Source organism: Chiroxiphia lanceolata, chromosome Z (genome assembly GCF_009829145.1).
Source record: "Chiroxiphia lanceolata isolate bChiLan1 chromosome Z, bChiLan1.pri, whole genome shotgun sequence".
In the NCBI taxonomy this organism is placed as follows: Eukaryota; Metazoa; Chordata; class Aves; order Passeriformes; family Pipridae; genus Chiroxiphia; species Chiroxiphia lanceolata.
This window is the reverse complement of record NC_045671.1, coordinates 1,008,123-1,021,444: the sequence shown is the minus strand read 5'-3', so window position 1 is coordinate 1,021,444 and position 13,322 is coordinate 1,008,123. Positions and strand designations below refer to the sequence as shown.

The following is a 13,322-nucleotide window of genomic DNA, read 5'->3' as shown; positions in this document are numbered from 1 at the left end:
GGAACAAAAAGCCTACTTAGCTTTACACTCAGTTATTGAAGCAGAAAATTATCTGGGAACTAACTTGATGATTTCCCCTTTAGCAGCTAAAAGTAAGAAGGAACAAAAAAAAAGAAAGGCAAGCTGAGTTTATTTAATTTATAAAGAGCTGCTTTTGATTCAAACTTGCCCTTGGCCTAGAATCAAAGGGCTTTCCTCTGAAAGCTTTGTGGAGACAGAATCACTATGTGGGCAAGGTCAGCAGCACCTGGCAGAGTTTTTTCTGTTTTCCTCCTGCTGTATTTAGAAGTCCTGCATTACATGGACATGGAGACAACACGAGGTCGATCTCCCACCAAAGTAAAGCCATGCTCTGACTCCAACCTAAATAGCTCAGGTGAGACCCCCCTGCAGAGCTGCCTCCAGCCCTGGGGAACAACAGCACAGGGACGTGGAGCTGCTGGAGAGAGTCCAGAGGAGGCCACGGAGATGCTCTGAGGGCTGGAGCCCCTCTGCTCTGGAGCCAGGCTGGGAGAGCTGGGGGTGTTCACCTGGAGAAGAGAAGGATCCAGGGAGACCTGAGAGCCTCTTCCAGTGCCTAAAGGGGCTCCAGGAGAGCTGGAGAGGGACCTGGGACCAGGACAAGGGGCAATGGCTTCCCACTGGCAGAGGGCAGGGTTAGATGGGATATTGGGAAGGAATTGCTGTCTGTGAGGGTGGTGAGGCCCTGGCACAGCTTTCCCAGAGAAGCTGTGGCTGCTCCTGGATCCCTGAAAGTGTCCAAGGCCAGGTTGGATGGGGCTTGGGGCAACCTGGGATAGTGGAAGGTGTCCCTGCCCATGGTAAGGGGTGGGACTGGATGAGCCTTAAGGTCCCTTCCAACCCAAACCATTTTAGGATTTTATGAAAGGGAAATGGGAGTGGTTCTTGCAGAGCAGGTGGGAGAAGTGTCTCTTGCTTATTAATCCCACTTCAGAATTGCAACTCCACCAGAAAAGCTTCCCATTAAAATATTTATTGATCAAGATCAGAAAGGGAAAGCAGCTCTATTTCTCATGCTGACACCCTCGGGTATAGAGCTGCCTAAGTACAAATGCAAATTTGTGCTGGAGGGAGAGAATGTTAATTTATATCCACAAACACAATAATCCATGCTTCCTAAGCATTTGTTTTCACCTGATTTACTGCCATTGCCACCAGCATACATTTTATAAATCAACCCCAGGAACCATATGATGGGAAAGCTGGTGGTGGTTAATGAGCCACTGGATAAATCAACACAGAAAATCAGGGTAAGAGTATATAGAGCTATTGCTGCTGTCTTACAAGAGCCAAGCTCCAGGCAAGCTTCATATGAGAGAGAGATGAGAGAGGTAATAGGAAACTGAGCCTGGAGACAGCAGATTTCCCTTCCCAAAACTCAAGAGGCCAAAACCCACCAAGGTTGGGCCACATGAACTTCCTAGAATTGTAGCTCGCCCGTGCAATTGCAGGGAAAGGAAATCAGATCCTGGAAAATTATATACCCTGGGTGGGATTTAAAAGCTGTGCAGATGTGGCACTTGGGCATATGGGTTAATGCTGGGCTTGGCAGTGCTTGGACCTGAGGCATACTTTCAAACCCAAATGATTCCGTGATTCAATTCTCTCTGCAGGAGTTAAGTCTGGAAACCAGACCATCTGAAGGAGGGCTGGAGTCCCCTGGAAGGCTACAGCAGACAACATGTACACCACTACGGCCAGATATCAATTAATACTCGGGACTAGTGATGCAACCTGGTCAGACACGTCTTACAAAAGCAGCAACTCTTATTTTGACTCTTTCACCAACTCCTGAACACAAACCAACCATCCCTATGCAGGCACACTGGAAAACTCAGGGAGTAATTAAAGGTGTGCCTGACAGTGGGATTTCATCAGTGCTCACAGCTCCAGGAGAACGTTGGAAGGAAAAAAGGGAAAATTCACAGAATTCATTAAGTGACCAAAAAACACGCCTTGCTGCTGGAAGCACACTGAGCCCCGCTGATTTACTGACAAGAATGAGTGTGGTGTTCAAATTAATTTTATCATCTCTATCACAGGAGAGGCAGAAATTTCATCAGCAAGTTCAGTTCAGGAAAGCAAATATTCAATGGCAATTGAAAAAAAACACGAACACTGGTCCTGATCCAGCCAGACATGATGCTCAGGTGAGAAACCAGTGTAACCAGAGTCCTGGACCCCAACAATCCTCACTCCTCCAGGTCCCTGGGCCAAGACGAAAGCTGACAGAACTAACCTGGGCAGAGCCTCAGCACAGCCATCAGGGTTTTAAACTCTGTTTAAATGGGATGCATGTGGAACCCAGCCCTTCCAGCAAGTCCACCTCTGTACTCACACACCAGGAGATCTCCATAGATTCTCCCAGGGCTTTTACAAGAAGGAAAATGGACGCAAACTCAGAAAATCCAGCACATTCTATGGCAGGAGTTTGGAGGAAATACAGCACAGACGTGATGACCAAAGCTCACCACACAGCTATATATACACTGAATTTTTGCCCAGAAATCTCTCTTTCCCATCACACCTTTTTGGCCATCCAGTTCTGAAAGCATTAAGCAACTCTTCAGAATTTTTTTTATATTTCAGTGAAATATCATTGAATCACAGACTGGTTTAGGTTGGAAGGGACCTTAAAGCCCCCCTCATTCCACCCCCCCGCCATGGGCAGGGACACCTTCCACTAGACCAGGTTGTTCAGAGCCCCGTCCAACCTGGCCTTGATCACGTGCCTTTCCTCATATTCATTAAGGTACAAATAAAACCCTCATTAAGTCATGGTCTGTCGCACCCTGGACTGTTAGCAACCTTCTGCAACCCCTCTCAAAAGTGGCAAAGTATATTGTGTTGTTATTAAAAGCCATTAATTCACAATGGCTTTGTCTTCTATCTTGATGAATAGAAATTATTTAGGGGAAAATAGTCTCAAACATCTGTATTTGTCGAGAGAAAATAAAAGAGATAAACATTCAATTTCCTTGGAGTGAAATAAAAATTTACTTTTCATACTATCTCACTGTTAAATCCATGTAATTTTGTCTTCTTGCAAGACACTACTTTATTATTTGATATCCTCCTGGATAACTGCAAGGATGATTTGATGCTTAGCAATATCAGCCCGTTGTTACTGTAAGGACAGACACATGTTCACAGAATTAACCCCCACTATGGTAAACCTGTAATCAAACAGATGTTCCCAACACTCGGTTTGGATGCAAGAAAAGCAACAATGTGAGTGTTTCCACGGAATACAGCATGTTTGTTAGCTCAGTTAACCACAACAGGCTTTTGCCTCTGGGAAAATGAGAAGGGGACTGTGCTGTCTTCTCAACATAGTATGAGATACTTGTAGTAAGTTACTCACATATCCCAAATCTTAGTCTTGCTGCTATTTATGTACTGGAAGCAAAGTCAAAATCCAGTTTTGCTCGCTTTCATGTTTGCTTTTCCACCTGCTCAGTATCTCCCCTCTCTTGCGGACACACACAGCCCTAACAATGAGGGCTCCTCACCCATTAGAACTAGTCGGAACTAGAAGATCTTTAAGGTCCCTTCCGACCCAAAACATTCCAGGATTCTACGATTCCCTAAGACACGCACTTTTGATTTCATCTTTATGGCCCATCCTTGACCCAAGGCCCATAACACAATCCAGAATCTGGTAACTCTTTGAAAAACGCGTTGTTGATTTTGGTCTGGATCCCACGTCTCACGCTTTGGTCCGGATTCCACCTCTTTCCCTTTGGTCAGCCCCTCCTGCTGCTGGAAGAATTCGGGCCACACTTACCGGTTGGTCTCACACATCCCCTGGTAGGCTTCGATCGCGTCCTCCTGGTCAACGTGCCTGTCACTGTTGGGCCAGCTGGCATTGCTGGGGATTCTCTCCTAAATCCAACACGCAAAACAGCAGCATGACATCCTGCACACCTCTTCCTGTCTTTGAAAGTCCCCGATGCCGAACTGCTCCCAACCATTCTATTAAGAGCTGTTAGAAGTTTCTATTGAGAGCGCCCTCGGGGCGTCCGTCACACCAGAGAGTTTCTACCAACTCACACACATGCAAACAGACAGCAGGAGAGAGAGGAGGTGGAAGTGAAGCAGTGAATATGAGAGAGGGATAAGTGAGGTGCTTGGTCTGAAATAAAAAACGTACCAAAACCTTGAGGAATGGTAAGACAGTGAATAAAAAAAGCCCAAGTTAGAGTTTTCGGAAAATAAACCCTCCCATTGGAACGGGCTCTAAAAACAAAAGCACATCACAGCTGTTTGAAAGTCCACTCGTCTACACACCAGTAGAAACACATTACAGCTGCATCAGACTCGAGTGAGCAGAGTCTGATCCAGAAGCTCCTTCTCTCCATCCCATTTTCCTGCAGAATAATAGCATTGTCAGGAAACATCACCAGGAACATCTCAGACCACCACACCTTGGTACAGGACTGGAGAAGTTGTTCCTTGGTGTGGGCTGGCTAGATCTCATCAGGTATGGGGTTAAGTACCCTACAGCAGTACCATGGGACATATAGTCCTGGGCTGTCTGAAATGTCATGAACTGCAACTCATCCATAGGCAGAACCTCCTATATCCCTGTACAACCCCCTATAATCAGCCCAGGCCATCCTGCACTCAGAGCCTACCAAAGCACAAATAGCATCACTCAGGCAACCACTGAATTTCCACCAAGAGAAGGGAAAATGGAGAAGAAAAGCCGTTACCCTCTCCTTTACCATGTTTTTCCCCATCTCTTTTTGCTGGGCTGCCTTCATGATCTGTGACCTCAGGATGAGCACCTCTTCCTTCCGCACTTCCAGCTCCTCGTTGGCCGCTTTCAGGTGGTTCAGCAAGAGGTTGTAACTGTCCTGGACATCGCTGGATGAGTTGTTCTGGGTTGCTCGGTCTGCAATAGCCTTCCTCAGCTCGTTCAGTTCATTTTTCAGCTTCTTGTTCTCCGACTCCAGCTCTTGCCTCTGGAAAATATCGAGCCATTAACCAGTTTGGATAAGCTGCCTTGTAGTGCCTCATCCTTTTCTGAGACGCCTCTAAGGTGACTCAATTAGTGATGATTATGGCTGACTGATCAATTAAAGACAGGATCTGGATTTTTCTGCCAGTCCAGCCATGTGCCTGCAGTTCAGAAAAGGGTTTTGCTTTTATCAGCAGCCTGTTGCTGTTTAGTAACAATAGTAACAGGAGACACAGGGAGATTTTTAATTTGTTGACACTATTTTTAAACACAAAAGCAAGCTGTTAAAGAAGCTAAACACATTCTTTTCTTCTCAACCTCTTTTCCTTCTCTATCAAGAAATCACTGCAACCCCACAATGTTCAGCTCATCTTTCAAATTCATTAGGTAAACTGGAAGGTGCTGATTTACATGACCCATCATCATGGCAGGCATCCCATTAGGTGAGCCACGGGTCTGTGAATTCCCACTACAGCTTCTTTTCTCATACATTTTGTAATTCCCTCACCCTGGTGCAGTGTTTGCAGCTGGAGGATGTTCTTGCCCTGACATCTCATCAAACTGGCGTTTGACAGGCAGGGGCAATACTGTACAAGTTTGACTGTGGCTGCTTCTCCTGAATAACAATGTGTTTACTGAGACAACTGAAGGGCTCATTTGCTTTTGCATGACAGTAGAAGACAGAAGAATGAAAATCCTGCAGCTAAGGCAGCTTTCATTTCAGCATGTCACCCCTGAAGCTTTGCAGGTGGCAACACAACAACTTGCTCTTTGCAAGCACCCAAAACCCACCTGGAGCATCCTAGCTGGGCCAAGAGCAGCTTTACTCCTGCAGCAGTGCAATCATAGAATCACAGAATGGTTTGGGTTGAAAAGGACCCTTAAAGCTCATCTCATTCCAAGCCCCTGCCATGAGCAGAGACACCTTCCACTGGCCCAGGTTGCTCCAAGCCTCGTCCAGCCTGGCCTTGGACACCCCCAGGGATCCAGGGGCAGCCACAGCTTCTCTGGATAACCTGTACCAGGGACTCGCCACCCTCACAGCCAGGAATTCCTTCCCAATATCCAGTCTAAATTTACCCTTTTTCAGCTTAAATCTGTTAGTCTTTGCTATAAGTCACAGACAGGGTGGGAGCCAGACTCCTGGGGTCCTGCTCACAGACAGAATCCAACTACCCACCTTCTCTTTGCACTGATCCTCCACCCCCAGATGCTTCAGGGTGGCACCCAGGACTGCTCCCTCCTGTCCCCATGCACCCAGACAATGCCAAAACCCAACAGGACCTTTATCTAACACGGCACAAACCAAGACAACTGCCAGTGAGCTGACAAAGTCTGCTGTCTGAGTGATTTGGGATCAGCTCTTTCCAAGGGACAAACCCCATCCACGTGGATCCTCTACAACAGCACAAGATCTGTCCCCACTGAGATCTAGGTGCTTCCCTCTCCCCACCACCTTTTGAGCCTTTCCACAGCTTTCTTCCACAATCCCTCTTATCTCTGGGATATCTGCTTCATTATCATCGTGGGCTGAGGCGAGCTAATGAATCCAAAAATGGCTTGGGAGAGAGGGGGGATGGAGGCAATTTATACAATTTATACAGTGTGTAGCTAGCACAGCTGTGTAAACCTCGTTTCCATAGGAAACGGGTGTTGTAATTATAAATCCTTACAAATTATAAATGGCAAGGCTTATCACAGCAGAGGTGTGAACAGAATAGCTGATCTGGCATCTGGACAGCATGCTCCTAGCTGAACAAACAACATCAGTAATGGAGCATATTCAGGTACTTGATACCATCTGTCATTAAAAAAAGACAGGATAAGAAATGCATGAGATCCAGCAATTCTTCCACGTTTAAGCACAGCTCAGCAGAGGGAGCATATGAGACATGGGCTTTTCTGTACTGGTTTTTAAAGTAGGAGTTGTGCACGTGATGGGAACTGATACCAAACTGGGTTTAACTGTTCCTGCTACGTGGCTAAAGCATCACCTTCACTCTTTTACCGATCATGCTCACAGACACTAAAGGGTAAGATGAAAGCAATTACCTGCTTTTCTACACAAATGGCTCTCCTGTGAGTTTTGTTATTTGCTGCTTAAGACCCCTGATTTCCTTTTTCTTTACTGCCCTCCTCCTTTCTATCCCTTTCTCCCCCTCTTCCTTTTTTCAATGGGTAAGCCACACTGCTGACTCCAAGGACTGGTCATATAAAGTTCAGCTCTGGTTAGAAACGAAGCCAGGGAGACCAGGAAAGAAAGAAATAAACAACAACCCTGCTTCAAAAGCCCATGCCTTGGACTCCGTTCAGACTTTACACTTAAATTCATTCCCTACTCCTTTCCTTGTGGATTTCATGGACCAGCGTTAAAACATCTAGTGTCCCCTGCCAATACACCCTTTCTGCACTAGAATTAGCCATGGCAGTACAGAAGCTAAAATAAAATGCTCTGAATGTGGAAAGGGAGATTTCTACTGACGCTGTGAGAAGTGGTCGCTCTTCAGCACAGTCCAGCAACACTGACTTATTTGACAAATTACAGTCAAAATGTCCTGAACTCACACTTGTCCCAACATGTACAGCATCACAGAGGTGTGAAAGGGGTACCCAAGCACTAACAGTGATGGAAATACCTTCACTCTTTAGAAAAGGGGCTTATATAGCAGTGCTGGGGGAAGTGTGAGCCTGCCTAAGTCAGGGGTTAGCACTGCCATGCCAGGAATTTTCCCTCTCTTCTATTTCTGGTACTCCAAAGGAAAAGAAAATAAAATCCTCTAGAAGCTCATTTTATGATGAGCTTCCAAGTCTAAGGGACCAAACAAACATCCCAGCTACGCAACAAGTGAGAAATTCAATTATGCCTTGTGCTCCTGATAGGAATCCTAGAATGGTTTGGGTAGTAGCCCAATCCCCTGCCATGGGCAGGGACACTTTCCACTGGAACAGATTGCTCAGAAATACAGAGTCAGGGTAAGGGCTGCTTGGTGGTTTCATTCCCACTCCCTCTTTCCCAGCTTCAAAAAAACCAGGCTGGAAAATACATTTTTCATTGAGGAATTTTCTTGTGCAGGCGTGACTCAGGGGCATTTCTCCCTGTTCTGCCTTCCTGAATATGGTAACCAAACACCTGGCTGGGTATATTTTGGGACAGCACCTACTGAAAAATCTCTTTATCCATTACAAAGGACAGATAATTTCTGCCTACTAAAAATGTATCCGTTTTAGCTCAAGTTCCTCACATTTCTTTGCAGTGTTACAAAAGGAGAGAACCAACTCTTTACCCAAGTGAGCCTCTCTAAGGGAGGACTGTGTCTCAGTCACTTCCCTTCATCAAAATCTGCACCAAGAACAGGTTTCCTGACAGATGCTACCCCCAAAAGCAAATCCCTCCCATCATGGGTGTCATGACAGTACACCAAGATTACACCAAGACACAAAGCTGGAGGACAGTAGACACGTGCTGGATGCAAAAACCAAGCCCATATGGCCATCCAATAATATCCTCACATTTTATTGTCCTGCTCAAGGGACAGTGAGTATCAAAAACATCTTCAGTGGGACCCAAAACTATAGAATCTTAGAACAACAGAATAGTTTGGATTGAAAAGGAACTTAAAGCACATCTCATTCCATCCCCTGCCAGGGGCAGGGACACCTTACACTAGACCAGGTTGCTCCAAGACTTGTCCAAACTGGTCTTAGGCACTTTCAAGGATCCAGGGGTGGCCACAGCTTCTCTGGGCAACCTGGGCCAGGGCCTCACCACCCTCACAGACAGCAATTCCTTCCCCATATCCCATCTAACCCTGCCCTCTGACAGTGGGAAGCCACTGCCCCTTGTCCTGTTCCTCCATCCCATGTCCCAAGTCCATCTCCAGCTCTCCTGGAGCCCCTTTAGGCACTGGAAGGGGCTCTCAGGTCTCCCTGGAGCCTCTTTTTCTTCATGTGAACACCCCCAGTTCTCCCAGCCTGGCTCCAGAGCAGAGGGGCTCCAGCCCTCAGAGCATCTTCATAACTTCATATTCATTTGCATTTCAGGGATATATATACTGGTTTCTGAAAAGACACTGCAGCCACACTTCCAAAACCTGAAACCTTTCTAAACTGGCTGAGGTGTCTCAGTTTCCAAAAGATGGAGCATCAGTGGAGCATCCAAACCAACATCCCTTCCTGCTCCATAGCCAGTATCCCATGGACCACTCAAGAGCATCCACAGAAAGATGTGTGTAAGCTTTTAGGCACCTCAGCCTGGTTCCCCAAGATAAAGTCTTTTAAAGCTGGCAAAAAGGAAAAATAAACCTTTATACTGAAGACTCTTAAAGGAGCCTGAGATAGCATAAGTTTTTGAGATACAAATTATCAGGAGAAATACAAAGAAGAGAGGAAGAGCTTTGCCATAGAGCCACTGAAGCAGCTGTCATGGGGGAAGGAGGGAAAAGCAGCCCTCAAAATCAGCAGTAAGTCACTCTTTCATTGCAGAGAGAGACTTCTGGCAGCGTCCTATATCCAGATGTGGGGAAAACACCAGTGAGGTGTATTTACCTCTCTTTTTCAGTGATGCCTCCCAGGGAAACACTCGTACAGAGAACACAAAATCCCTGCAGGTTCATTTTCCACCTGCTGTAGGCTAAAGAATCCTTCATTTTTAGCACCACAGGCTACCTATTCATATGAAATGGTATTAACATAGAGTTTTTAACATTTCTTAGATATTTAGGACTACATTTGTTAGTACGTTAGGAATGTAGAAAGTAAGAAAATCCAAAATAACTATTTCCACTCTGAACTTCCTGGGTCGAAGCTTGAAGAAAATGCACTTTTTGAACTCATGCTGAAGTCAGAACTCCACAGAAGCTATTTAAGAAGGTGCCATCCTTCTTCTCCTAGGAGCTGTGCAGAGGTACTAATGAAACTCAGTGGGGTTTCCCTCTGCCACAAAAAGCACATCCAGCCAGTGCAACATCAATATCGTGCTCAGAAAATAAAAATTGGATGGATTAAGTGCCAGAAAAAGCTTCTGCTAGAGGTATGTGCTCAGTGAGGGTTGAACATCCATCCTTTCCATCTCTAATTTCTGGGGTTTCTGTGTCCTTCAGAGGAGAGGATACAGCAGCAAAAATGGTATTACTACTAACAGATGGTTTAGTATCACGTTATTCTGGATAACATATGTCCCTCTGGACTTCTCAGTTGTATTTCAATGTTTGTTATGGGGACAAGGAGAGAAGGAGCCTCTGAAAGGTAGGTCTGTGCTGAAAAAAAAAACAATATAAAAAAAATTCCCTTACTAACTCTAACCTGGAAACTGGATTTCTGAGGATAAGCAAGACATAGGAATTGGCCTAACAGAGTATTTGAGTACTGTTAGAGCAGGAGGGGAGAACCCACAGAAGCTGCAATAGGAGCCCAGGAGGTTTCAGTTGCTCTGTGTGTCACAGGGAGAAAACGATGGAGACAGAATATCCACAGATTTATTTGGTTTTGACCAGAGTGGCACCTTGGGAATGCACAGAAAGTGGACAAAAAGCAGAGTGGAAGCCTGGAACAAGAAGCACACTGGGCTTCAGCTGTGAGATTTACACCTACAGCAAAGCAAACTGCTGAGACCCGGTGTGCCATCAGAGGAAACCCAATAAAGTCCCAGTGGGAACAGGTGCAGTGGAAAAAGCACCCTTCACCATAAGTGGGCTTTTCACCTCTGTGGATGACTCAGAAACAGGCAGACCAGTGCAGAACAGACACTGCCCCAGAGGGAAACATCTGTGAGCCCATCCCAGGCCCCAGAGCTGATGGACAGCTACAGCTACAACTGCCCCCTCTAACAGAGCCAGTTACAGGAGGTTCTGTGTTGTTACCACGTCCATGCCACTTGTCTGGGCTGCTGGAGCCATGGAATAGGTTACAGCACTCTCACTCACCTTCAGGCTGTTGTATGCAAAATCTTCCTGTTCCGAAGTCATGGTCTTTGTTTCAATAACCTGCATGGATTAAAGAGACAGATTTATGTTTAAAAGCAGCCAGAGGAGCTGGCACACAGCACAGGATGGCTGGGCACGTCCGGCCAGCTCAACCATAATAATGTTATTAATTGCCATCAGACAGCATCCCAGCAACACCTAGTGGGGCAGAGGACACTTCAAGAAAAAAATGGTTTAATCTCTCATTAATATCCTGACAACTGTGGCTCACTGCAGCCTTCAAACAGTGACAGTCATTAAGGGAACAATTTTCAACACAGTAGTCGGAAAACAGGTTTTTAATCCACCTCTGCAGCAAGGAGGAGAGGCTGGGGAAGTCCCCAATTTCTTTGTGTCCTCTGCAAATTACTAGAGGTGGTCAATAAGAATATGTAGTGAAGCAAGTAAATAATTACTGTTGGTGATTTTGTTGAGTCTCTCGTTGCATTTTTCCAAAGTTACACTGATCTCACACTGGAGAGTAATAAAGAAAATAATTCCCAAACGAAGCAACAGAAGCCCCAGAAATTTCAAATATGAAACCAAGAGTGATGGCATTTACTCAGCAACTCATAAAAGAGCATCTTCACTGCTTCACAACACCATGCACACAGCACTGCTGTTTCATGGCACACATCATCCCCTCTGTGGCCTCTGACAAGTCACAAAGTCTTGGTTACAGATGACAGGGAAAATGTATACAAGAGATCTGCTATTGAAAGCCCCCAGTCCCAGAAGTTGGCTCGCCAGAACATAGAGAGCTACATTTTCAGACTTCAGTTGTAAGCCTGGACTCCTGTCCCTTAAGTTACTGGGATGTCAATAATGTTGATTTTAAAAATATGTTACTATATATTAATATTTATATTATATATAATATAAACACATTATATATAATATAATTATATTATATATTTTATATAGGATAAGAGATAAATACCTATTAATATTAATATATATTTTTAATTGTTTTCAAGGAAACAACTCGAACTGTAGGAAGATTTTCTTTTCACAAGGAAGAAAGAATACAGCATAGGAATATGGAACAGGAATGAAGAATTCATTCTTCTAACAGCCATCTTGTTATTTCTGATTTACTATACTATTTTTAAACTCTGTTCCTACATGGTCATCACTTTGGAAGAAAAACCAACGAAAGCACACAGATGATAACAACACCAAATCAAGGACTGTCCTAAATATTTTATAACCAGTTTGTTTATACAAATAAATAAAGCACTCCCCCTGTTTGATTGTCCTTAGCTGACAAAAAAAGTTTATCTCCCTTTTCCAGATAGATTTGTTGCTTCTTATTTTGAACTTGTCACTCTCAAAGCTGAAATCCTACATCATGGGTCCTTCAGGCAATCAAGGAAAGCCAGTTACCAACAGGAGATATTAGTATCAATGAAAAGCCACCTCTTACCTGGGATTTCTTGCTCTCTTGCTCCTTCTTCTCCAGCTGGGTTTGCAGCTTCTTCCTCGCCAGCTCGAGCTCCCTCACTCTCTTCTGCAGCTTTAGGAAGAGAGTCATGTCCATGGCTGCTTTTTCCATCCCAATCTCCTAGAGAAGAACAGGAGAGTAGAAAAAAAAAGATCTCAATGTTAAATTCTATAACCACACCTACTGCCAGACATGGCCTGACTGTACATCAGCACTGACCCCAGCCACAGCCAGTAACAGGAGGATCTCAAGACATGTACTTTCAAAGACCAAATCTACATTTTAAGCACCTATTTTTAATGTCAGTAAAACAGCTGACTCTTTTTAATAAATCACAGAAGGCTTAACAGCCCAATAGATAAACTGGGTCTGATTTGGGCTGCAGCTAAGAACATCAAAAATGCCCTACTGAGTCACTTCTAGCCAAGTCTTTATTCGTTGTTTTTTTAACTGGCTTCACCTGGAATATTTTACATCAGAGCATGGCCACTACTGTTTGACTTCAGCAAATGCTCTCAGAGTAGTTCAGAAATACTAAACATAACACAGCAGCCAGCTAAGGGCAGTGAGGGCTTCTGCAGGCATGGTATGTATGTGGGACACAAAATAAGGTCCTGCCAACGGGGTGGCAGATCCCAGGAACGTTCACCACCCACACGTGCTCTTGATTCACAGAAGTGGAATTTAAAAAGCAGCCTGTTCTAGCAAATGTAAGTAAAAAACACATTTCTCTTTTCCACAGGATTCTTGAAAGCCAGGGATTAATTTGTGCTGCTCTTTTCTGCATTAAGAGGCTGTTGATTTGATTACAGGGGCTGTGCTGGCCAGCGAAGCATCCGTGAAGATGCATGGGAGCGAAAACACTCAGGGCAAGAGGGTAATGAATTCTGCTATCCTTGCAGAGAAGGATCATGATACAGTCATTGCCATCAGT

The 13,322-nt window shown here is 44.9% G+C and overlaps 1 protein-coding gene across 5 annotated transcripts in view; it reads right to left on the bottom strand.

Annotated features, from left to right (window-relative positions):
* The window catches only part of MYO5B (myosin VB), a 144,551-nt gene that overhangs the window by 17,209 nt on the left and 114,020 nt on the right, over window positions 1–13,322 (bottom strand). For all 5 annotated transcript variants that reach the window (XR_004354496.1, XM_032675593.1, XM_032675595.1 and 2 more), the window contains exons 26-29: window positions 12,371–12,508; window positions 10,906–10,965; window positions 4,737–4,988; window positions 3,809–3,906 (exon numbers count right to left, since the gene is read on the bottom strand). Coding sequence is in view for 4 of the 5 variants with exons in the window: in XM_032675593.1 (XP_032531484.1) it covers window positions 3,809–3,906; window positions 4,737–4,988; window positions 10,906–10,965; window positions 12,371–12,508 (548 nt within the window). In the remaining variant the exon portion in view is untranslated. The remainder of the gene's footprint in view (window positions 1–3,808; window positions 3,907–4,736; window positions 4,989–10,905; window positions 10,966–12,370; window positions 12,509–13,322) is intronic.